Genomic DNA, 27,028 nt, shown 5'->3' on the forward strand with positions numbered 1-27,028 from the left:
TCAAAAGCGTCAATCCGGACAAAAACCAGTGTATTGTTTATACTGTCAGAAAACTATGTGCATGACAAATTTTTCTTTAATGTCAACAGCAAGTAACTGAGCAATTTAATTTGTGTAAAATAAGGTTGCTGTGGAAATTTCAGAATTTAGAAATCTATTGTGTAAAGTCCACAACGAATTAATTAAGTTCAAAATGTTAAGTCACGTGTTTTTAGTTCAGAGAAATCGGATATTAGAAATTCATAAAGTCAATTAGTATAACTCTGGTTTTATCCAGAGTTATTCCACTGTAACATTTATGCCCCCCCCCCACCCAATATTTATACCGGTCTGGGATAAAACCAGAAAATAAACCTTGTCGAGATGATAAAATGATAACATGCAGAATTCATAGCCAGACTTATAACCCGGTAACAATCCCCCCCCCCCCCACTTCTTCCAGAGAATAACCAAATTGGGGAACACCCACCCAACAGACCAAAATATCTTTGGTGGTGGCCTATTATGAGTTAGTGGGATTCCTTGGAGGTGCCATATAATAATTTCAAGTTGCAGTGAGTAATCATTCAATTTAAAAAAAAAAAAAAATTGTATAAATTGGACAGAACAACATGATTTTTACCCTTTCATGTGGCATGCCATTCACCATAACTAGATAACAGTATAACATAAGGCGATTGTATGAACTTAAGCAATTTTGATTTATTCAGTTAAACTTGCATTTCTTAAAGCATGGGCTACAAAGTATTTTTGTCTTTTGGAATATGCATTAACAATGAAAATGTTTTCTCTTTAAAAGCTCAGAGAAATTATATAATAAAAGTAAAGAGAATGCAATTTTTATTTATTGAAACTTGATAATGCCATATCACATACTTCTTCTTTTCATGGCATGTGATCTAGCAGTTACAATTCCACTCCCCCCCCTTTTTTTTCTCCCAACTATTTGTTGTTAAAGTTGTATTTAATAAAAGTAGGAGATATGATTGTAATGGCATCATTTTCACAACATCTAAGGTATTAATTTTTTTTTATCTCACATTGATTTTAATCATATGACTTAAGAAATAATCAGCTCTATGTCCATAGTCTTATTACATTTGGCAGTTTGTGTTCACAAATTACTCCTCCCATTTTTGTGAAGGATAAACATAAGTTGGTGAGAGAGCAGGGACAAAAAATAATAATAAAAAACCCTACTATCTATCTATCTGAGGCCAGGTGACTTGGTTCTTCGTGAAAAGACAATGAACATTTAAGTTTTACTTTTCTTATGCATAAGTGAAATGATTACACACATATGTAGATATATATACACACATGTATTTGTATGTATACAGCTGCACTTTTATGAGGTGTACAATATCAAAAATTTGATATTTAGCAAATGTCAGTTATTTATCATTCAGTTTGTAAGTTTATTATATTTTATTTTTAATATTTATTTAACGTATTTTGAAATTCATTGGAATATTTTATCCTTGATGACATCATCCATGTTTCTCTGTATTTTAAATAATGGTATTTCAGCTTTAATTAGCATTGCACTGATTATTATTTATAGTTATTAAATTTTAAAATATTTAATTAGAATTTCTTTGACATTATTACACTCTCTCTCAAGCAGTTCTCAAGAAAAATTACAATGACATATTAAAATGTTTTGCATGTGATTGCCTTATAGGAGCAAGTCTTTTTACTTTCAGTTCTGTGATAGTGAATCAAATTACTTTTGACAGTTCCCTTAATTAGTTATGGGTAAATGAGGGTTACAATTTATTGATGGATCAATATACTGTGTGTGTGTGTGTGTAATATAAATATAACTTCTGCTCTTTCATCTGTTTTCCTTTCCGGTATGACCCCTTCATTGTAATTATGCCTTTCTATATAGTACCAAGCAAGCAAGCAAACAAACATTTCATATATATAGCAGAATTGAATTTATAAATTCATTATAAGTATTGTATTATATTATGAATGCTTTATGTATTAACTTTTAATGTATTATTATTCTGTTAACCTTATTCCTCAGTTAATGATTTAAGTGTGTTAACAGGTTTTAGAATAAACAGCCTAGGAGCTATAATTAATAGACTATCTTAAAATGTAAAGAGAAGGTTGCTCATCATGAGCTCTCCAGATTATACTCAGAGGGCAGAAGATCACCAAGCCTTACTGATTCTTGTGAAACAAATAGGTAACAATTTTTTTTTATTTATATTTAAATGAATTATTAATGCAAGCATTGAAAGCATTTGTGTGCTGCTTTAAGTTTAAGTGATTGTTAAAAGGAAATGTTTGAATATAATATATTTTTTCTAATATATCTCAGCATTAAAAGGAGGGAAAAAAACCCTCTAATATTATTCAAAACAACTTTGAAATTACTGGTATTTAAATTCTAATTTTTTAGGAATCAAAGAAATGATTGGTTTTTGCTATAAGCTTTAGAAAGGAAAAAAAAACAGATCTAAGAAAGAACCTGCCAGGATAAAATGAATTTAACTGGTGCTTTTGATCATAGGAAAACTTTTAAAAACAGAAGACGAGAAGTGCATATTTTCACTTTTAGTGAAGGTTTTTTTTCCTTATAAAACATGTCTGCTTTATCCAAGTAAATTTGCGCAATTTCCAGTCATTTGTGTTGCCATGTGTCTTATTTATATCCAAGGAAAAAAAAAAAAAAAAATTAAGAAGCTTCTTCCATATGCATCTGCATCCATTTTCAGTTTCACATTGTATGACTTCTGGTACTGAACATTGCACGATTCTTCATATGATCATTTGTCAGTCATGCTTCAGCCATCATTAAAGTAATCTACTAATACCCGTTATATCAGAATCTGTAAATAAAGATGCCAAGAAACTGTATTATTGGGTTTAATCCTTTTTCTAAGTGTAAACAAACCAAGTTTGCACACGAGGTATCTTCACAACTGGGCTTCTTGTATATAGAGGCTAATGACTTTGTGTCAATTGCTTCAGTATCCCATGATGCAAAGCACACATGCCCTTTTTGTTGTGTACAATATAATGCTATGCATTATGGGAATGACCATTACCCAGACCAGTTTGACCACTGATTAAGTAAAGGTCTTCTTCAAAATCTATGTGATCGCTCAGATCACTCTAACCTCAATGAATGACACAAAGGAGGATCATTTTAACTCATAATTCTCCATCACTAAAAGATACTCAGCAGTGGTTCTACTTATGACAGGCTCACCCTGCCACTGAGCAGAACTGCTCATCTCCCACAGAAAAGCACATACCAAAAGGCCATACCATAAGCATCTAATGGAATGCTGTGATTGAGTCAACTTCAGTGGGTCCTACTGTATAAGTAAAGGGAATTCTTCATAAACTCAGGCAAATTCTAGATCACTCTAATCTCAGCAAGTACTTAAAAGATCATTTAACTTGTATCTCAGCAGTGGTTCTACTTGGTGATAGGCCTATCCCACCACCGAGAACACTCTGCAGTGGCAGACTCACCTCACCACTTGGCAGCACCATTCATATTCCAGGGTAAAGTATCCACTTCAATGGTCCCACCTCCATGGGGACCATTTCAGCACAAAAGCACATTAGTGGGAGCTATACCTATCCACTTCAATGGTCCCACCTCCATGGGGACCATTTCAGCACAAAAGCACATTAGTGGGAGCTATACCTAGAAGTGATGCCAAAGTTGAAGTAATGCAGAAATCATGTATTTCCCATATAGAAGTAGTGAAAAGGTGTATTACCTTATTCTTAAAATACTCTGGATCAGAGTTATATGTTGAAAGTTTTCCCACTTTGTTAAATTATATATTAAAGAGGCCAAGAACATATCCTTGGTTTAATCTTTTATCCAAGTGTAAGCAAAGTTTTCACATGAAGACTGGCTACTTACAAGTAGCCAGTTGTGAATATATAGCTAATATATATATATATATATATATATATATAATAAATAGCTAATAACTTCACATCATTTGCCTTAGTATCAGAATTATATCAGGATCATTTAAAATACTCTGGATCAGAGTTATATGTTGAAAGTTTTCCCACTTTGTTAGATTATATCCTTGGTTTAATCCAAGCGTAAGCAAAGTTTGCACGTGAAGACGTGAATATATAGCTAATATATATATATAATAAATAGCTAATAACTTCACATCATTTGCCTTAGTATCAGAATTATATCAGGATCATTTAATAGATCATAGAATAACTATCCTGATAATTCCAGATCAAGCAGGTCCAACATTAGATTGTAAAGTCATATATACATTTGACATCAGAAGCAGAAGACACAAACATGAAAAAGATGCTAATATGTAATAAGAGCCAGATATAATAACTGTAATTAAGATAAAAGATATAGTATTTTTAGGAATGACGAAAGAGATAGGAGAAGAGGAAAGGGGTTTACTACTAATGATGATTTGAGTTTAGTAAGGGTGAAAATTCATGAAAGCAATAGTAGTAATAACATTCCATGTAGCAGTGATGTGGTGATTAATAAATAATTTCATCTAACAAGATGAAATGTATGGTTGAGTGTTGCTATAGACCTAGCAGATCATTTGTTGGAAACACTGAAATGCATTACCAAATTATCCTCATTGGTACTAAAGAAATAATCATTATGGATGACTTAAATTATCTGAACATTGATTAGGTCGCAGAAAAAACTCATGACTAGAATGAAGAATTTACTGAACTGTTACTTCTTTCTCAAGCAGTATGGGAAAGAAGGAACTTGTACTCAGAGTGTTAGATTTAATCATAGCATTAAATCAGAAGGGGATCTCAGTTAAGGATATAACTGTTTTGTCACCATTTGATGACATTAGTCATGTGATACTGACCTGGGTAGTAGCTAAGTATATGGATGTTCCAATTAGGATAAGTTATTACATGTTGGACTACAAAGCTGGAAACTATGACATTTAGGAGATTACTATGTTGGGTCACATGGTATCAGTTACTGAATGGGAAACATGAAAGATGCTTAAATGATAGAATATCTGAATGTGCCCCTAGTTGAAAGAACAAATAGGATTGGAGTGAAATGGAGGTGCAGGCTAGAAATGTTAGGGGTATTATACAGATAGCTAAGTTGGAGTATGAAAAGACATTGGCAGTGCAGGCCAAAGGCAATCCAAAATAATTTTATCATTATTTTGCAAGTAAAAGAAAGAATGAATGTGAAAGAATAACTTGACTGAATGCAGTAAATTTATTCTTTACTGTCAGACACAGGTGCAGTTGTTCAAATAAGAGTACTCACTTGGCTAAAACCTATCAACCTTTTATATGCAACATGGCCTACAGTGCTATCACTGCATTGGATGAAGAGATATAGGTGCCTTAGAAGGAGGTTCTAGAGCTGTTACATAATCTATTCAGCAATAGGGACAAATTTAATATCATCGTTATCCTAAAAGACTGTTCAACTGAACAGTCTTTTAGGATAACGTATATATGATGGTATATATGATGGATAGCATATATGATGATAAAAGAAGTTTGTTTGCATAATTTGAGTCTCAGATCAGGAAGGATCTCACAGGAATGGAAAGAATATATGATAATTCCATTGTACAAGGGTAGTGCAAAAACTGATATTTAACTACTGACCTATCAGCATTTCTGGAGTGATGATGGAGAAGATATTAGGGAAGTAGAGGTAAAAACTCACATATAGAAATGGGTTGACAGACAAGTTGTACTTTGCAAGGAACAGCATGCATTTACTAAGGGGAAGTGTCATGTCTGATCAGGCACATATTTTCTAATAATGTTACAGCTGAGTTGGATGGAGGGAATGGATACACTATGATACTGTAGGGCTTGGCTAAGACATTTGATATGATACCACATGAAAGGCTGTTGCTTGCATTGAAGGATATGGGATTAAAATATAAACTGTTGACTTGGATAAGCAACAAACACATGCCCATGGCAGGTGTGAATCCTGCCATTAACATGTGTTTGGAGATACTAACTACTCAGCCAACCAGATCATGTTGAAGGAGGGGGAAAATAATTGTATTGCTTATGTAATGGATGCGCTAAGACTGCAGTATCAAATTATAGACCAGTCAGTCTATAATTTCATTGTACAATGTAAATCTTGGGAATGTTAATACAGCTATAGGAAAAGCTGGTCAAAGACAGAATTCAGAAATGGCAGATAAGAATATGATACTCTGTGTGGATAAGGAGTTAGCATGGTTTTGTGTGGCATGCTTTAATAATTTACTAACTCTATAATAAGTGATGGCTGAGTTGGATAAAGGGAATGCTTGATTTTGCAAAAGTGTTTGACAGGAATACCATTATACAAATGGAGATGGATATGATGCAGGTAATATGAATATGAGGGTGGCTAATGTATATACCAATGAGTAGTATATAGAGAAGTAGAATTTTGGAGAAAGCAGATGACTTGCAGTGTATCCCAAGGTTCTCTACTTGGTTGGCTGCTGTTTATTTTTTTATGTAAATGATGACTTGAAGGCAAATATTCAGTTGTTTGCTGATGATACAAAATTGGGTAGGATAATAATTCATTCTGATGTAGAGAGAGCTTGTAGCATGATTGAAATAGGTTGACAGAATGGACAAAAGATAATTGATACCATTTTAATGTGGAAATGTGTAAAGTTAAGCCTTTCAGGATGAAAATATTAAAAGCTGTGCACCACACTGATGGAACTGCCCTCCAAGAAATTGATGATGTTAGGGAAATGGGAGTGCTGATGATTAGGGATTTGGAATTCAGAGACCATATTGTAAAGATGATCAAGACAATTCATATGATAACTTCCTTATCTCTGCTTGTTAATGCCTCTCTTAATAATCAGATGATTATATGAGCTATTGTGGCCACCTTTGGCCTCATCTAGATTTCTGTGCTGTCTGGTCAATTGGGGGATTTCTTGGGGGGATGAGGAAGTGATTTAGAGGTGAGTGACCAAGATGTTGAGTAGTCTGTGGAATGCTCTGTTTGATGATGGTGATAAGAAGACATAATTATGAACATAATATACCTCCCTCAGTAATCTTAATTGCTTCAGCTATAATTGAAACTAAACCAAATCATACTGTGGTTTTGATTGCCAGCCCCTGGTGGGCCAAGTGGTTTGCATATCTGCTCTCCAACAAACAAGTTGCTGATTCAAATCCTGCTGTGGGCATGGATGTTTGTGATTGTCTTTAGGTAGGAGATGTTCTTCATTGCCCGTGTGAAACTACTGCCTATTGGAGGCCAGAAGTAGTTGAAAAAAGTTCCATGTTTGGTCTTTAGAGCAGGATTTCTAATTTATATAAAAAGAAATAAAAAAAATACAAAAAATAGAAAATTAATAAAATTAGAATAAAAAATCCTTAGTACACACATGGTAGGTATGTACAAGGTAATCAAAATTGAAGTATCCCTGTTTAAGGCTTTATGGAGTGCCACTCAATGATCCAAATGCTGCGAAACTTTGCAGGGATACATTGTGGTTTTACTGTGGTTTTGATTGCCAAATCATACTGTGGTTTTGATTGCCAGCCCCTGGTGGGCCAAGTGGTTTGCATATCTGCTCTCCAGCAAACAAGTTGCTGATTCAAATCCTGCTGTCGGCATGGATGTTTGTGATTGTCTTTAGGTAGGAGATGTTCTTCATTGCCCGTGTGAAACTACTGCCTATTGGAGGCCAGAAGTAGTTGAAAAAAGTTCCATGTTTGGTCTTTAGAGCAGGATTTCTAATTTATATAAAAAGAAATAAAAAAAAATACAAAAAATAGAAAATTAATAAAATTAGAATAAAAAATTCTTAGTACACACATGGTAGGTATGTACAAGGTAATCAAAATTGAAGTATCCCTGTTTAAGGCTTTATGGAGTGCCACTCAATGATCCAAATGCTGCGAAACTTTGCAGGAATACATTGTGGTTTTACTGTGGTTTTGATTGCCAAATCATACTGTGGTTTTGATTGCCAGCCCCTGGTGGGCCAAGTGGTTTGCATATCTGCTCTCCAACAAACAAGTTGCTGATTCAAATCCTGCTGTCGGCATGGATGTTTGTGATTGTCTTTAGGTAGGAGATGTTCTTCATTGCCCGTGTGAAACTACTGCCTATTGGAGGCCAGAAGTAGTTGAAAAAAGTTCCATATTTGGTCTTTAGAGCAGGATTTCTAATTTATATAAAAAGAAATAAAAAAATACAAAAAATAGAAAATTAATAAAATTAGAATAAAAAAATCCTTAGTACACACATGGTAGGTATGTACAAGGTAATCAAAATTGAAGTATCCCTGTTTAAGTCTTTATGGAGTGCCACTCAGTGATCCAAATGCTGCGAAACTTTGCAGGGATACATTGTGCATCATACAGAAGCAATATCTGAGGGGGGGGGATATTTGTTCCAAAATTCACCACCAGGGATGATGTACTGAATGTAGATGTAGTAATTTTTCTGTCTGTGTAACAAGGAGAAAAGCAACACAAGCATAAATAACACATTTTTATTCATTTCTGTTATACATTCATGGGTTGTACTGTTCAATGTGCTATCCTTCCTGGTATGCCACAAACTATATCCTTTGCACAGTGTTCAATGGCAGAACGCAGCCTGGTCGGGACTGATGTTACGTATATGCTGTGCTACTGTCTTTCAGTGCTTCCAGGTTATGTGGATGATCCTGATAAACCCCATCTTTGAGAAATTCCCAGGGCCAGAAGTCAAAATGGGGGGGGGGGGGTCAGATCAGCTGAATGAGGTGAGCATGCAGTGGAAAACGCATGGATGATTACTCTGGCTTCTGTGAAATGTTCTCAAAGAACCTCCTATATGGATTGGATCAACTGATGTGTGGAAAGACTGAATGACTTTCCACTGAATGAATGAAAAAATAACTGAATCCATGTACAGGTGCTGCAGCACAACAAAATTATTTATCATATCATATATATGCAACCTCCTGGCAGTAACTGAGCAGGTCACATGACTGGACTGGGAAATGTCCTCGAAGAAGAATGGTCCAATAATAAATGAAGCTGTAAACCTACACTAGACATTGGATTGCATACAGATTTTGTGTAGTCCATACATGACAATTGTAGGTATTCACAACTGTTCAGGTGAAAGTGAGCCTCATCTTACAACAAAATCATCCACGGCCATGCAGCATCCATCTCAACTCGAGCAGAATGTTAAAGTAAATGGCAGTTGAATTTCAAAGTCCTGTGTCAGGGTTCTCTTTAATGTTTAGAAATTCAGAATCATCCATATAGAATTTTTCAGACAGTTGTATAAGGCTCATCTATGTGTTTTAATATAGCATGTGCACTGCAGGAACCAGTGCTGTTATTCATGGCCCTCCACAATGGCAGTAGCAACTTCATCCACTTGTGAACTGATTGGTTTGCAACTATGTCTAACTCCCAATGATCCCATTTCTTCAAAAGAACTCTTATTTCGTTGCAAATTGGCATTTGTTCAGGTGACGAAATTAATGAAGTGAAGCAACAGCATTGCAATTGTTTAGATAGTAGTGTTTCATAAGCAAAGCACATTGGGGCAAGGTTAGTGCCATCACTGTGAACAGTATTAACAACCAGAATGAAAAGAAAAATCCTGTCTCCATATTTTTAAACTCTCATGGTGCCTGACATGTTGCATGAGATGCAAATTCCATGCATTAGGTGCTTACAACACCCCTGGTGGCAAATTTTGCAACGACTTTTTTTTTTCTCGTATGTTGCTTCCGCATATGCACAATATATTCCTGGAAAGTTTCACAACATTTCGATCACTGAATGGTGCTTCACAAGGCCTTAAACTGAGATACTTTAATTTTGATCACCCTGTACACAAAAACCTTTCATGGGTGGGAGTCGCATAATAAAAAAAAATAAAATAAATTTTGAAAGAATAATAATAAAAAAAAACTACCAGGCTTTGGAATCCTGCTTCGTTAATTGAGAAAGGCAGCATTATTTTTTCATCCTCCTGAGAATTGCCTCATCTTTCATTTGAAGACAGTATTTTGAACAAGTTTTTTTCCTCCATTAATTTTCTTTCTTAAAGAACAATTAGTCATTGAAATCCAGAGATGTCAGGATGTAATCTCAAATGATCTGATTCAGATTTCAAGTTTAACATTTTTCTGGGATATATATAATAGATCTCAAAGCTTTTTTTTAGTGTCCCTGCAAAATTATTCCATTGAGAGAGATTTCAGGTTAGAGTTCCAGCAAAGTAAGCAATTCTCAGAATGGCTGTTAAAAATTCCACTTGGCCATCTATACTCTCCAAAAACCTTTTTTTTTCCTTTTTTTTTTTTGATGAATGAAATTTTTTTGTCAATATTAATCCAAGTTGTGACCATGCATAGATATTGGTTTCATTAGTAAGAAGCAATGTTTAGCTAGCTGCTTCAACAATCTCACATGCCAGCAAAGTTGACCTAGTTTGATGACATTCGTTACTTTTCTGAAAAAAACATACATCAGTTTCAGTTTTCATTTTTAAGACTGTGCGGTATCTAATGGATCTCTCCTTGAGAGAGCCATTAGTTATTGGAATGTAAAAGAACAGACCTGATAGAGTTCTGGCTGCATTTTTTTTAGTTGCTAAGTTTTTCAGCACAGGAAGTCATGGCAACACTGACATTATTTCCTGAGTAAACAGTGAAACTGACTTCCTTGACCCAGGTTAAAAATCCTGCCCTGCTTCTCATCATGTATGGAGTTCCCTCAATACAGACTGCCAATCAGTTCATTCACTTAAGGACATGAATCTTGAAGAAACTGTTAACCAGCTTGAAGATGCCTTTGTCCTTTTGTCATGTTTTGCATTGAATATCAGAAGGAGAATTCTTTGATTGTCCTTTTTTCTTTTGTACCCTAAGAAGAATATAACCCAAGGATCATCTCCAGTACTGACTTCTTCCTCTCTCATTGGAGGAGGAACTCCTCTACTTTTTTTCAGTCTTATCAGGATTCAGTATTTAATACTGTTACTGGAAAGTGGTACCATTGCTACTGTGCAGCTGTTTTCATAAGTTCCTCTGAATGTTGTGAGACATCTAGTTCTTACTTTCCATGTCACCTTGTTAAAACTAAACTTACATAGGTCTCTTCCTCAAAGTCTGCAGGACTTGAAGTGCAACAAGGTGAATTTCACTAAGATCCTGTACACATTGCACATGAGATAATCCTATTCGCTCTTTTTGTTCAGTGAAGTCAAGCTTCATAAATTCTGGATTATGTATATTGATGCAAGTCACTATTTCTTGGCCATTTTTCCAAATAAGAAATCTGAAATATTGAGATCAAAATGGGCAGTATGAAATAATAGGAAATCATAAAAAAAATCACATTTCTGAAATCTGTAAATTTTTCTGTTTACTCTGAATGATCTAGTAATTAGGAAAGGCATTCTTCCAAAATGAAAGAGTGTTAAAAATCATGACTCTGAACTGATTTGTGATAGGTTGATGCTCATGTAGCAAAGAAACCAATTCACAGTATAGCACAAAAAAAAAAAAAAAACTACTGAACTACAATGATATATGTTATGGAGTAAATGAGTTTATTAACAAAGAAATATATGTTTACACATGATGATATGTATATTCACAACTATCGGTGGAATCTTGGTCGAATAAAGCATGATGGTAGATTATGTGCTCAAAATGGGCATCTTGTCTTTCAAGACAGGTTTTATAGCACTGCGAAGGTTCTCTGTAATCTTGGAGAACAAGGGTTGGGACATCTGCTGGACATATTGTGTGATTTTATCCCTTAGTTCATCAAGGTTTGAAGGCTGGTCATGGTGGAATACTTATTCATTGAACATACCCCATATGGAGGCATCACGTGATGCGAGATCAGGAGAATGTGAAGGATACGGGAATTTTGTTAATCTCGAAATGTATCTTCCATGGAAGTGTTCTGATAAATAGGCTCTAGAACCATGTGATGTGTGACAGGTTGCTCTGCCCTGTTGGAATACCTGTACACGGAATGGAATGTTTTTTGCATAGGATATGCAAATCCTGGATGAATGGAACCAACATATTCTTGATGTAACATTTGCTCTTCAAGGTCACAGTTACACCACCAATGTAGGATCCAGTTATGCCATGGCTGGAAACAGCACACCATGCATTGACCTTCTTGCTCTGAAGAGGTTTCTCTTCGACAAATTCAGGTCTTGAGAAACCAAGAAACCTGTAGGTTCATCTGTTTACATGACTGCTTAGATGGAAATGCGCTTCATCTGAGAACCAGACATTATGGAGGAAGGATGGATCTTCATAGCATTGGCCAGCACATGTGCACAGTATTCCCACCATGCAGTATAATCCATTGCGGTTGAATACCTGAATGGCACATGAAAAGACATCCAGCTCCTTAAGGATTCTCTGTAGTGACCGCTTCAGCATCAAAAGTTTCACTGCTGTTTGGTGTTGACTTCAGTTTGGAGCCTGTAACACTTGCTTTAGCACATACCTGCGATTCTCATTTGTGTTAACAATTCGTGGTCTCCCCAGATGCTCTACACTATACAGCAGAACACTCCCAGTATGTCAGAACCTCCTGATTAAGGCAGTGATGACACTATTGCTTGGGGCACACTTATGGAAATGAACTGTTCACAAACATGGCGTAAGCTTGGACCATTTGCTCTACCACTCTGTATGAACGAAAATTATTCTCAACAATAAACATCTTTTTTTCTTCCAACATCAGCACCATTGCTACAGCTAAATGTAATAGTATAGACTCTACACATGCTCTTCTATTAAAGTACATGCAGTTGAATGGTATATCTCATAACATGTGAACTATGACACTCCCTACCGAAGGGAGTGTCGTAGTTCAGCTGTTTTTTTGCACCATACCATATTTCTACATCACACCCGAGTATGATAGAAACAGTTCTTCTTGTATCTTGATTCTTTGATGATGCTTGGTGGTATAAAATAATTTATAGATTGCACTTTTTGAATAATTATTAAGAATGAATTGATGTAGAGAGGATAAAGCTGTTTTGTTTATTCCTCTCTTAAAATATGGCTCTGTTTTTTTAGACATAGTAATAATGCCAAATGTCAAGAGTAGTGAAAGAGCTAGCATAGACTTCATTTTGTGATATGACCATCAATAAAATTATATTCACTGTTGAAATAGGAACAAAACTTCCATTTCTCCATATCCCAATCAATAAAAAAACAAAACAAAACAGGAGGTGACATACCAGTTGATGTTTATAGAAATCCATTCATATAGGTTGATATCTTCATTCTAGTTCTTTTATTACACTCATTGGTAGAGGTAAAGAATGAATCAGGACTCATGTTGCTGCAGAAAATGATGAAACTGATTGGTGCATAGTTTAAATGCTTAGTGAATTATCTTGATAGCGCCTTCTTGTCTCATCACTTCCAGGAGACTAGTTAAATGGTTAGCTCACATAGCAGTCTGAATAGAAACTACGGTCCCAATTTGTATGATGTTTGAAAATCACTTATCTGGGATTGCAGCATATCAGGTTCTTACTGCTTCATTTACCTGTGAGTCATTTGAAACAGTTAACTGTGTGTGTGTGTGTGTGTGTGTGTGTGTGTGTGTGTGTGTGTGTGTGTGTGTGTGATAGATTCATCTGTATAAGATGTGCCATGGCTTTGAATTGTTACTTGGTTAAAAAAGAACAATTGTTATTCTTTGCATTGAGTTCTATTATAAATCTTTTTACCTTCTAATTGATTCACCATGTTAATACTGTTAAAACAAAAGACAATCATGTAGTTATTTTGTTTAAATTTAACAAGCATTCTGAATGCCATTATAAAATTCTTGGTATTCAAGAATATTCAAGCAGATATGATCTCAGATTATAGTCACTTGAACTAATGGAGTATACTATCATCAGCAGAGGTTTGAAGTGGATTTAATTGAGGTCAGTCAGAGAAAGTCATTTATGTGAAAGAGGAAGAAGGTGGGTGAAGGTACAGGGCACTAGGATATCCTAGCACTGGTGAGGATGCCTGAGGAGAGGAAGACATCTATCATGACACACAGTAAATGAACAGAGAGGAAACTAGTGATCTAATTACAAAGGGTCATAGGTGGACCATAAGATGTTTGCTGAGGCAGGCTGCTGGTCCTGACCTGATGAAATGCTCCAGAAATGTTGAGATTAATCTTATGAGGATCTCCATGCTTTTTCATTGCTTGTGTTCGAAGGTAGGGTGATGACTGCAGTGAGTGTGCTTACCTCCATATTGCTGATCACTAATTATTATTTGTGACACCTCCAAGGAGTTCGAAGACTCATCACGGGAGGACACCTACTGTACAACTCTCCATCTCCACTACCACGCAGAACCTCTACTACCAATCACCTACATCAACTGAAGGGCCGATTTGTCTGTATTCTTGTATATTTGTCGGTAATTAGTTGATTGTCTACAGAAGGTGCAGAAATTGGCATTTGATGACTTTCTTCATGATTTTTTGAGAGTTGAATAATAGTTTGTTGGCCAACTTTTTTGCTGAAGTTATCTATACAGGTTTTGGAAGAGTATAATGATGCCATCTGTGGATGATACTTCATTTTGACTGCCATTTGAACAGGAGGCAGTATGCTGCATTTGATTATTTCAAAATCAGATTTAGATTTGTTAACAGTTTTTTTATCAGCTGTTGTGAGCTGCAGTATAGGTTGAATGTAAAGTTCTAGTTCTGGTCTCGAGTTTTAACATGCTGAATTTTATTCTGCAAATGTCTTGGCATAAGATGAAGAAAGCATGGATATTGGTAGATGATTTTAAGTGGAATGGGAGGATGCCCTTCATTATTTCTGTTAGAATTATTTATGTTATTTGGTTGGTTTTTTGATCAGGATACCAATGCCAGTAATTAGACTATGGAAAGGAGGAGTAGAAGTCACATATGTTATCCCATTTAGCACCATTGTAATGCCAGAGGATACAAGACTAAGAAGTGTGTTTCATAGTAAAGGAAACTTTAATGAGGCTATGATCTGAATTACTAAGATAACTGATATTTTCTGTGCATTTGGAAGGAGAGAACAGGTGTTGGATGCTGAGGATTGTCTGATATTTTGGCAGGTAGATGGGTTATCTGTTCTAGGTTATTGCTCACAACAAATACCTCAGCATTCTTATTATGATCACTGGAATTGGAAGGGAAGCCAGTCTGAGTTGTGGATGTTGACTGGATATTTGTACAGTAAAAGATCAAACTTAGAGATATATAATTAAAGAGGATCAGATCTCAATTTGGAGAGTGGCAGAGAAAGAAAATGAAGGCAACAAACTATTATACATCAAGGAAATTTTGTGCCAGAATGGAATAAATAGGTAGGGGAGAGATTCAAGATTTAATGTTATTTTATATTGGATGTCAGATCTTATAAATATACGAGGGGGGGTCTGAAAAGTTCCCCACCTAACGATGAAAAAACAAATTTATAATTTCAAAATTATTTTTATTTTTCAACGTAATCTCCCTTAAGACTAATACATTTATTCCAGTGCCATTTTCCCATCCTTGTAGTGGTTCTCAGTAAGATCTGCAAAATACCCCTCTTCTTTGGCACTGAACAACCAGCTTCTGTCCACTGTTTTGACTGCTGTTTGGATTGTGGTATGCAATGGTGAATCCAAGTCTCGTCCATAGTAATAAATCGATGCACAAAATCACTTTTCAGAGATTTTCATGCGAGTGCATTTTTGATCTGCTGTGAGCAAGCATGGCACTCATCTTGTATTTTCATTTGCAATTTTTCATGCAAAATATATCTTACACGTTCTTTTGAAATGCCTATAGTCTCAGCAATTTCACGCACTTTGACTTGGTGGTCATCCGATACCATATCATGCACTCGATCAGTGATTTCTGGTGTTGTTACACTTTTTGGACATCCTTGACATGGATCATCTTCAAGGCTGGTACAGCCATGTTTAAACTCGCCAGCCCATTTCTTAATTGTCGAAAATGAAGGAGAAGAGTGCCATTCACATAATTATAGTATTTTTTAATTAAAATTATAATGGAATTAACTCACGTAAAATATTATTTGAATTTTTGCCTGAGTATCACAGGGATCTTCAGTACATGTAAAAAGCTAATTAAGTGATTATAAAGAAACGTGCGAAACTTTACTTCACTTTCCTAACTTAAACAGATCGAACGGTCTGCGTCTATCCCGTTTGTGGGAGATAGTACTTTTTAAATCAGCTAATATTTCCTAACTTTTTTAATTGTATACACCTAAACCTCTTTTTATGTGAATTTTTTTTACGCGAATTGGGATGTCAAAAATATTTTTTTTTTACGCAATATTTATTCACTTTTATGTGACCATCCTAAAGTCTATGTTAGGAAAAAATCCGTAATTCAAGAAAATTCTGAGAATTTTGTAGAATTGCATTCTTGTTTCAATTAAGAAAATTCTGAGATTTTTTTTTTTTTTTTGCATTCTCGTTTCAATTAAGAAAATTCTAAATTCTTACGAATTTCATTTATTGGGAATTCCCTGAATTACATAACTGACTGCACATAAAAAAGCAGTTCTTAGCAGTGTTTGAATTTGGTGTTTGAGTAGACAACACCGTTACCGCATTTTTTGCATTTGCATTTTTTAAGTGAAATCAAAATTGCGTTATAAAATTAATAATTTTGCCAAGAAATAATAAATGGTAAGCTCTATGTAATTTTCAAACTTTCATTTCATTAACCGAAGATTTTAATCCAGCCCTCACATGATGTTGCCGGTAACCAGAAAAAAAAAAGGAAAGCTGTTTCCTTGGATATAAAAAATTCAAATTTTAGATCGTCTTCAAACTGGGGAAGGTGCAACTGCTGTTGATAAGCATTTTGGAGTCCATGTATCAACTGTCAGATCTATAAAGAAAAATGAAGAGGCTATTAGAAAAGCGGTATGTTCTGGTACAAAATCGAGTGCAAAATTATCATCATACATAAGAGATGTTGTTCTAGAAAAGGCTGAAAAAGCTTTAGTGATGTGGATAATGTACAAAACAAGAATGCCAGTTGACGGAAATTCCATCAAGCAATCAGCATTGAGATTTTATGAACAGATTAAAAAACTGCAGCCAGATACTTCATCTCAATCGAAAAAAATATGAATTTCATGCAAGATGGTTGGCTGGCTAAGTTTATTAAAAGACATGCTCTTGATAATATAAAAATTAAAGGTGAAACGGCTTCTTCTGATGAAACAGCTGCTAAAGCATTTCCACAAAAACTAGCTAAAATAACTGAAGATGGAGGTTACACTCGTTTACAAGTTTAGAATATGGATGAAACCGGACTTTTCTGGAAAAAAATGCCAAACAGAATTTGCGTATCAAAAATGCAAAAACCTGTTGGTGAGTTCAAAGCAGCAAAGGATCACATAACACTCCTATTTTGTTTGAACGCTTTAGGAGATCGGGTGTTAAAACCACTGCTCATAAATCGATCATTAAGACCACGGCCAATGAAAGGAGTAGATTTTCAAAAATTGCCAGTTCATTGGATGGCCAACAAAAAAAGCTTGGGCGACCATTGATATTTTCACTGAGCGGTTCCACAAACATTTTGTGCCAGAAGTTAGATGCTATTTGAATGATAAGGGTCTCGAATTTAAAGTGCTTTTGATTCTTGATAATGCACCCGGTCATCCTGCTATAGAAAACCCAAATGTGCAATTTTTTTTTTTCTACCACCAAATACCACATCATTGCTACAACCGCTAGATCAGGGTATAATTGTGACTTTTAAAACATATTATGTCAGACGAACATTTCAGTACGTTTTGAACAAGCTAAATGATGATGAAACACTGTCAGTTATGGATGTGTGGAAAAAAAAATTCAATTATGGATTGTATTGATCAGGTTTGATTATCATTATCTGAATTGAGACCAGAAACTATGAATGCATGCTGGAAAGCTATTTGGCCCACATGTGTTAAAGAGAATGCTCCTGTTCCCTTCAATCATACTGCAGAATTCCCCAATATAATAAGTTTGGCATGTGAAATTGGCAGAGAAGGATTCGATGATCTTATCGAAGAATTGTTAATTGATAAATCTCTTAGCAAAGACGAAATAGTGGAGATTGTTTCTGAGACTCCTGAAAGCGAAGAAGTTAATGATAATGATCAAGATAATCCTACTTTTACTGCTGATATTATTAAAGGAGATCTTAAACTGGCTAGTAATTTAGACAATTATTTTGCCCGACATGATCCAAATGAAGAACGTGCTGGGAAATTTTCACATTAGCTTAAGTTGTTAATGTTTTCATACAGAGAATTATATCACGACTTATCTAAAGCATCAACACAGTGATTAATAACTGAGTTCATGCTTAAAACTACCGAAACAGCCAGTGGTACTTTTATTCAAGACATAACAAGAACAATTCCACAAGTTGAGGCGGAAGTCGATGACGATAATACCATATCTAGTAGTTCTAGTTATATTACAGTCTCACAAAAATGAAAGCTTTCGCGTTTATTGTCAGAAACTGATAGCGAATAACATATTTTTTTTATAGAATCCTTAGCAAACAACTGAAATGAATATGTTTTTTTTTAAAGTTTTTAAAATTCATTATATGTATGTGCGTTCTCCGTGAAATGTAAATAAAAATCTTATGATCCTAACGAATTTAGTGTTTGTTTTTTTTTCATTATTTTGCTTATATTTCAGGTTTGAAACCAATCTTCACTTTTTCTATGAAGTCAGTAGTTCTTTTTATGCGTAATTTTTAGGAATGTATCTATCGTGTAAAAAGAGGTTTAGGTGTGTATATATATATATATATATATATATCTATCTAATTTATTTATTTATTTTTTATTTTTTAAAAAAAGTTAGGAAATTTAATGACCTTTTTTTAGTTATTTTACATTAGCTACTTAGGTGGCACCTTTTGGAATTGTCAGTTATTGTTTAATTAGCTTTTTACATGTACTGAAGATGCCTGTGATACTCAGGCAAAAATTCTGCTAATAAATAATATTTTACATGAGTTAATTCCATTATTATAATTTTAATTAATATATCTGCTCATGGTATTTCCTCTGAAACATATATCGAGACTTTACAGAGAGTGTACTTCCAAACAGTGTGCTAATACAGTAAAGTATTAGTAAAGGAGTGCATTAACAAAATAATATTCCTAAAGCGCTGTAAGATAGCTCAGGTTATTCCTACCTGTTAAAATGCTCCAAGCACTGTTCAGAGATTTTCATGCGAGTGCATTTTTGATCTGCTGTGAGAAAGCGCAGCACCCATCTTGCACAGAGCTTTTTCATTTGCAATTCTTCATGCAAAATATATCCTACACACGTTGTTTTGAAATGCCTATAGTCTCAGCAATTTAATGCACTTTGACTCGGCGGTCATCCAATACCATATCATGTACTTGATCAGTGATTTCTGGTGTTGTTACACTTCTTGGACATCCTTCACGTGGATAATCTTTAAGGCTGGTATGGTCATGTTCAAATAAAAGAAGTTTTTAGGTCCCAAAGAGCTCATCGGATTTATTTAAAGGCCAGTAGGTCACTTTTAAATTATCAGCTACTTGAAGCTAAAAAATCTCTCGCCCTCTTAAATAGAGAAACTGTTGATATCAAGAACACTCTAAAATCTGTATTAGTGGCTGAAACTTTTAACACTATTTTGCACATATAGACTTTGTACCTAAAGGTTTTTAATGGTGATAAGTTAAAGCGTATGTTTGATTCACTGGTGAGCCTCCCTAGATCCATTACTAATGTCTGCGATATAGATAGAGTAGTTATGAATGTTTCTGGCCGTCCACTAACAGACAGTGAACGCAAAAGAACATAATTTCACCGTTGCTCTGAATAAGGTACCCTTATTCATCTTGATGGATTTTTTTATAGCACATAGACAGAGGTGTTCGATCCTTATCCTAAAAAACAGCCAACAGGACGCGTTTTGAATGTGCAAAAATTCTTTTTAATTCCAAGCCTCTTCATCCTAATCTATCTTACTCTGAATTTAAAGCACTGAAATCATTGATTCTCTTATAGATAATTTATCTACATGGGATGAAGATCGAAAGAAAAAACTTAAAGCCTTGTTCAGTTGTCCACCTAGATTGTATGGTCTCTCTCCCAAAAGTTCATAAACCAGGTATCCCGTTAAGGCCAGTTGTAGACTGCATAGGTTGTCCCACTTATAAAATTTCAAAATTTTCATCAAATTTACTAACTACTTCAACTAAAAGAATTGCTACTTATATAAAAAATACTTTGAATTCAAAAATAAAATTTCAGATCTTCATTTGGATGCTTTGGATATTATGATTAGTTTAGATGTTGTTTCATTATTTACTAATGTTCCTTTATCTGACAGCATTGAATTACTGCAACAAGAATTTCCTTCAGACATTGTTAAAATATTTGATTTTGTAATACATTCTGGTTATTTTTCCTTTAAAAACAAGTTATATCAACATATTGAAGGAACAGCAATGGGCAATCCTATTTCTCCTGCTATTTCCAACTTCTTTATGGAGCACTTTCAACAACGTATTTTTGACAAACATTTCACCTAGACCTACTCATTGGTTCAGATATGTAGATGATATTTTTGCTATCTGGAATGGCTCTTCTGATGAATTACAACAGTTTCTCTCTGAATTAAATGCACTTCATCCAAGGATCCACTTCACCCTAGAAGTAGAAGTAAACAAGCAGGTTAGCCATTTTAGATCTTTTAATTCTTCGCCAAACAGATAGTAACCTACATTTCTCAGTCTATAGGAAGAAGACTCATACAGGCCATTATATCCATGCTGAATCTCATCACCATCCCAATCAAAAGGCAGGAATTGTTAAAACACTGGTTCATTGGGCCCACTCCTTTTGTTCTTCAGATGAACTATTACAGAAAGAATTGCAATATATTATTTCCTCATTTTTATTTAATGGATATAAGAATTCCTTCATCAAAAGTGCTTTGAGTATAGTTCGCCCACCGATTTGAGGTCCCTCGACACTTCTGCGCATGTCAGAAAAAGGAGAATCCATTCCGATAATAGGGTAATCAGTCTGTCTTCTGGGATGTAATAATAAACAAACTGAGTTTGTTTATTATTACAGGTCGGAAAATTTAGCTTTTCTTTTACGAACATTGCTGTTTTTAAAGTGTAACTATTTTGCTTGTATAACAGTTGGAAAAATGTACGTAGAGTGTTAATACGTACTACATAAAACAATGTCACTTCGCTCCATGATAAGTTTCCTTTTATTCTGGGACTTTTTAAAACAAAATCCGATTTCATGAAGTATTTTCCTTAGAGTTTTTCTTTTCCAAGGAAAATTAATTTTTTCTTTAAGCACAGGAATCAATTTCGGAACAGTTGGCACTCTTTTCTCGACCACGTAAAATTCGTGAATAGCTCTTCTTATAACGTCTACATCAAAATCATTCAAAGCTACGATTTTGATGGTTTTCTTTCTCTGGCGCTTTTTTTTAGGAGATTTAAATTTTGGCTTACCTTCACCTTTTGATTCCCTACGAATTCTTTTAACAGTCGACCCCGATACGCCTGCAATTGCACTTGCATTTTATGACTTGAGAAAGGGGAACAAGAAGACGGCCTTCTGACTATTCTTTTTCGCAGAATGTCAGCACATTATTCAATATTCTTTTGCAAGAGCTACTGAAACGTGTAACAACAGAACTTGTTGACTGTACTGGATCCATCATACAAATTAATAATAAAAAAATAATGCAAAAAGAGAACAACAAAAATCAAGCTAGTACTAGTACAGCGACAGACAAGAAAGCACGTGATTTCGCATGTTGGCGACCAATTCGTACATCCTTCATTTCTTTCTCCCCTTCAGCATGAATCGACTATTCTTGGCACCAAGCCAAGAAGGGATCTAGAAATGGTGGGTGAACTATAGTTTGATATATCTTTCTCTTCAAATACAGAAGAAATAATGCATATTCCTATCCCTTATGTGCAAGGCATTAGTGAATGCAAAGCAAAAGTTTTAAAATCACTAAATATTTTTGTTGCATTTCAACCAATAAATAAAATCTTCACCTTTCCCACTTCTCCAAAGGACAAACTTCCATATCTTAGTTATCCAGGTGTCTACCAGATTCCTTGCTCTTGTGGGTTATCTTATTTCATGCAGACAGGAAGATCTGCTTTTATTTGGCTAGAAGAACATCAGTCTTATATTCAGTACCTTGAACCCAAACAGTCTGAACTTGCAGAACATGCCATCAACACTAGACATAGAGTTCATTGGAACAAGACAAGAGTCTTTCACAAAAGTTGGTTCCTCATGGAAATGCTTTATAAAGAAACATGTGAAACTTTGCTTCACTCGCATAACTTAAACAGATCCGATGGTCTACATCTCTACCCTTTGTGGGAGACAGTTTAAATCACCTAATCTTTTCTAACTTTTTTAATTGTATATATATATATATATATATATATATATATATATATATATATGTAAAAAGTTTTTTACCTTGGGTATAATATATGTTAAAGATACCAAGCTATTTTAAACCTGGTTTTACTCCATTTCCCAAGTAAGCAAACAGACAAATAAGTCAACTTTGCACCTGCACATAGTGTGAGTCTAACTGACCCACAAGGTAGTGCAACTCGTGGTAAAAGTGGAATAAGCTCTGATCACTATTCTTAATATTTACCCTTAATGCGAAGCCCATCTCCTTGAGGAGATGTATGATGCCATGCATTAAAGGCAAGGGGCTACTACCCAGACCGATTTCGACCTTTATTGAAGTCTCATCAGTAGGAGCCAGGCTTAGAAATAGCAAGGTTAAGTAATACAGAGCTTATAAGTATTTTACCAAAGCAAGTTACCAAAAGGTGCTTTGACATTACTTAACCTGGGTATTTCTAAGCTTGGCTCCCAGGTTTAAAATAGCTTGGTATCTTTAACATATATTATACCCAAGGTAAAAAACTTTCTACATCTATCTCTCATCCTGAGATTTTTATTTAATAAGGTCAAAGAACCTTTTGGTAACTTGTTTTGGTAAAATACTTATAAGCTCTGTATTACTTAACCTTGCTATTTCTAAGCCTGGCTCCCACTGATGAGACCTCAATAAAGGTCGAAACCGGTCTGAGGGCCCCTTGCCTTTAATGCATAGCATCATACATCTCCTCAAGGAGATGGGCTTTGCATTAAGGGTAAATATTAAGAATAGCGATCAGAGCTTATTCCACTTTTACCACGAGTTGTCTAGATTTGCACTACCTTGTGGGTCAGTTAGACTCACACTACATGCAGGCGCAAACTTGACTTATTTGTTGTTTGCTTACTTGGGAAATGGAATAAAACCAGGTTTAAAATTGCTTGGTATCTTTAACACACACACACACATATATATATATATATATATAATGTATTGTATATATAAATATATAATATATTTAATAATATATAATAAATATATTATTTATTTACTTTTCTATTTTTTTTTTAAATAAGTTAGGAAATTTAATGACCTTTTTTTAGTTATCTTACATTAGCTACTTAGGTGCTGCCTTTTTGGAATTGTCAGTTATTGTTTAATTAGCTTTTTATGTGTGCTGAAGATGCCTGACACTCAGGCAAAAATTATACTAATAAATAATATTTTACTTGAGTTAATTCTGTTATTATAATTTTAATTAAACTATATTATATGTTTCAGTAAGGAAATAACATGTCTACTCATGGTATTTCCTTACTGAAACATATAGTATTTTTTTAATATTAGTTGGCATAAATAGCAAGACAATAACTTGTGCACTTTGTTTTGGAAAAAAAGAATGAAAGAGCATTGTGATTAAAATGTAATTCTGAAAAGATCATGTTCCATAATAATTGAGTGATTTCATATTATGTTTCTTTCTTTATGTGTGAAGTGCTTTTGAAGGAAATGTAGTGTAAGTACTTGGAGTATCCATTTTTACATCCCCTGTCCAAAAAGAAACTGAACTTTTGATTGAAAATTAAACACAGGCCAATTATAATTATTCAAATCATTTATTTCAATCAATATACTCTCCCTCAGCTTCGATTAATTAATCAATCAATTAATTCGTTAAATGAGTTTTTTATATCAGTTTTTGGGATACTGTCGAGGGTCGTGGTTACTGCTGCTTGAACGTTTCCATAAGTGTCGTATCGCTTTCCTTTCATCGGCAAATAAAGTTCGGGGAAGAAAAAGAAGTCACAGAGTGCTAAATCAGGTGAATATGGTGAGTGATCCAACACACAAACTTGGTTTTTGCTCAAAAACTGTCTCGCAATGTTAGAACGATGAGATGGTGCATTATCGTGCAAAAGTGACCAGCTGCCTCTATCACGATATTCATGCCATACGCGATGAATTCTCGCTATCAGTCGCTTCAAAACTTTAAGATAAAACTCACCATTGACCGTTTAGTCAGGCGGAACGAATTCTTTATGGATAATGCCCTTGGAATTGTAGAAACAAATCAGCATTGTCTTTACTTTTGACTTCTCCAAGCGACTTTATTTCAGATGCCCCTCTTCTGGTGGTCTCCACTCAGCAGTCTAGCACTTTGTTTTGGGCTCATACTCAAAACACTATGTTTCGTCACCAGTAACGATCGTTTAAAGGAAGTTTGAGTCCTTGCGAATGGTTTTAATGAGGTCCTTGCAGTGTTCAATTCGATACATTTTTTCGTTGTTGGTCAACTTGTGAGGAACAAATTGCGAATTCAATTTACGAAGGCCCAAATCCTCGTTCAAAATGTTGTGCACAGTTGATTTTGGAATCCCCAATTCATCTTCAATTAATATCACGAACGATTTCGGGTTTTCTTTGATGAAATCATGCACGTTTTGGATGTTAACTTCGCTCAGTCCAGTTTTTGGACGGCCCGGCTTTTCGTCATCCTTAAGTGTCTCACAACCACTTTGAAATCTCTTAAACCACTCGTAAACTTGAGTACAAGATAAGCTTTCATCACTATGCTTTTTGAAGCATTCGATGCATTTCAGTAAAACGTTTACCAAGTTTAACACAAAAGTCGATTGCTGCTCTCTGTTTGAAACTTATTTTTCAACCGTTTGTCAAAACACACTGTCACTCTTGGCACTATAATACGGCTTCTTATGAAACAAATGTCATAAACAGTTGACAGAACACTAATGAAGGTTGTTTCTTTTGACAACAAAAAGATACAACAGCTGACGCCACTAGTTTCTTCTATTTTTGAAAAGTTCATTTTTTTTTTTTTTGGACAGAGGGTGTATAACCATAGAGATTGTTTCTTATCATGGTTCTAACGAACCTGGAAGTAAATTTGCAGAATGACTCCATGGAACACAAATGCAGATTTAATATGCATAATTAATTTCCTCACTTGAATTCCAAAAGTTCAAAAACAAATTAATTATAAAAAGTGTGGGGGGGAAGAGCGAGAGAAAGAAAAGTTAGTTATTCAAGAATGAAAGCAATGGAAAATATGTTGAACTTTAAAAGTTACAATAGACTTGCAAATCAGAGTACAAAATTTTATCACAGCTGTATTTTATCATAGAATGCTATACCACAGAGTTTAGCATTCTATGATATGTGAAAAACAGCACTGTTTTGTTTTCTTTTGCCTTGCAATCATTGCCAAAACATCATGTTTATGAGTGATTATGATCCTTATATGTTTTTATTTGTTTTTTTTTTACCCTTGTATCAGAGTATCAGCAGTTTGCAATTTTGCAATACATTAATATTAATCCATCTAGATTAATATTTAAAATTTTAAATATTTATATTTAAAAATATTTTAAAATTTGTCATTTAGTTTCATTTGAACTTTCTTGTGGAAAAATTACTCAGAATGAATTTTAATGTTTAGAGTATATATCCAAAATCAAGTTGTTTCATATGATGAATCCCCATGCACCTTATGAAATAGATGTACACATTATAGAATAATGTAAAATATTACAGAATAATTATTAGTCTCAATTACCTTCTTATGTTATCAGCATCTTAGGTAAAAGTATAGCAAACAAACTGGAATTTATTTGTAATATTGAAAGAGGCTTAAGATTCATCCCAAATAACATAGCAGACAAAATATGTTTAGAAACCACCAACATTTTAAATCATAACAAAACAATAACAAGCAACTTAACAAAACACTAATTAACAGCAGTGAAATCATTAAAATCAAATCCGAACATCGTAATAACTAGAGCCAATAAAGGAAGTGCCACCGTTATTTTAAACCGAACCACTTATTTAGAAAAAATAAATCTGCTAGTCTCGGACAATAATACATATCGACTCGTTAACTACAACCCAACCAATAGAATAAAAAAGAAAACAGAGAAACTACGTAAATCAATCACCACATGGCCCAAAGATACTGTCAAAAAAACTATTTCTGCACTACGCTCGTTCCCCAAGAATTTATGGGCTACCAAAAATACACAAACAAAACACACCACTCCGGTTAATAGTCGAAAAGATAGATAGCCTGAATTATCACTTAGCCGAGAAATTAGTGGCAACACTCAAGGAATTGGTAGGTCATTCCCCCTCCTATATCAGAAACACACAACACTTCATAAATATTATCAAAGACATTACATTAGAAAAGCATGATTTATTAGTCACTTTTGACGTTTCTGCCCTCTTTACGAATGTCCCAATCAATGACACAATCCTTCTTTTACAGAACAAATTCCTTCCAAATATCACGATGTTCTTTGTGCATGCATTATGTTCTAGTTATTTTGTATGATAAAACGCTTTCTACCTACAAAAAGAAGGCACAGCCATGGGCTTGCCATTATCCTCCCCTATTGCTAACTTTTATATGGAACATTTTGAGCAATATGTTTTATATTCCTCTCCTTTAAAACCCAAAGTCTGGCTTAGATACGTTGACGATGTTTTCGTGATCTGGTCCCATGGCTGCCAAACACTAG

The 27,028-nt window shown here is 34.6% G+C and overlaps 1 protein-coding gene across 2 annotated transcripts in view; it reads left to right on the forward strand.

The window, feature by feature from the left end:
• brun (trafficking protein particle complex subunit brun) overlaps positions 1-27,028 on the forward strand; it is a 452,915-nt gene that overhangs the window by 366 nt on the left and 425,521 nt on the right. For both annotated transcript variants that reach the window (XM_090414220.1, XM_090414221.1), the window contains exon 2: positions 2,060-2,200. In XM_090414220.1, coding sequence (XP_090270346.1) covers positions 2,131-2,200 — 70 coding nt within the window. In that variant the 5' untranslated portion in view covers positions 2,060-2,130. The remainder of the gene's footprint in view (positions 1-2,059; positions 2,201-27,028) is intronic.

Source organism: Typopeltis vanoorti, chromosome 25, assembly GCF_054136105.1.
Source record: "Typopeltis vanoorti isolate ZY-2024b chromosome 25, IOZ_Tvanoo_1.0, whole genome shotgun sequence".
Lineage (NCBI taxonomy): Eukaryota > Metazoa > Arthropoda > Arachnida > Uropygi > Thelyphonidae > Typopeltis > Typopeltis vanoorti.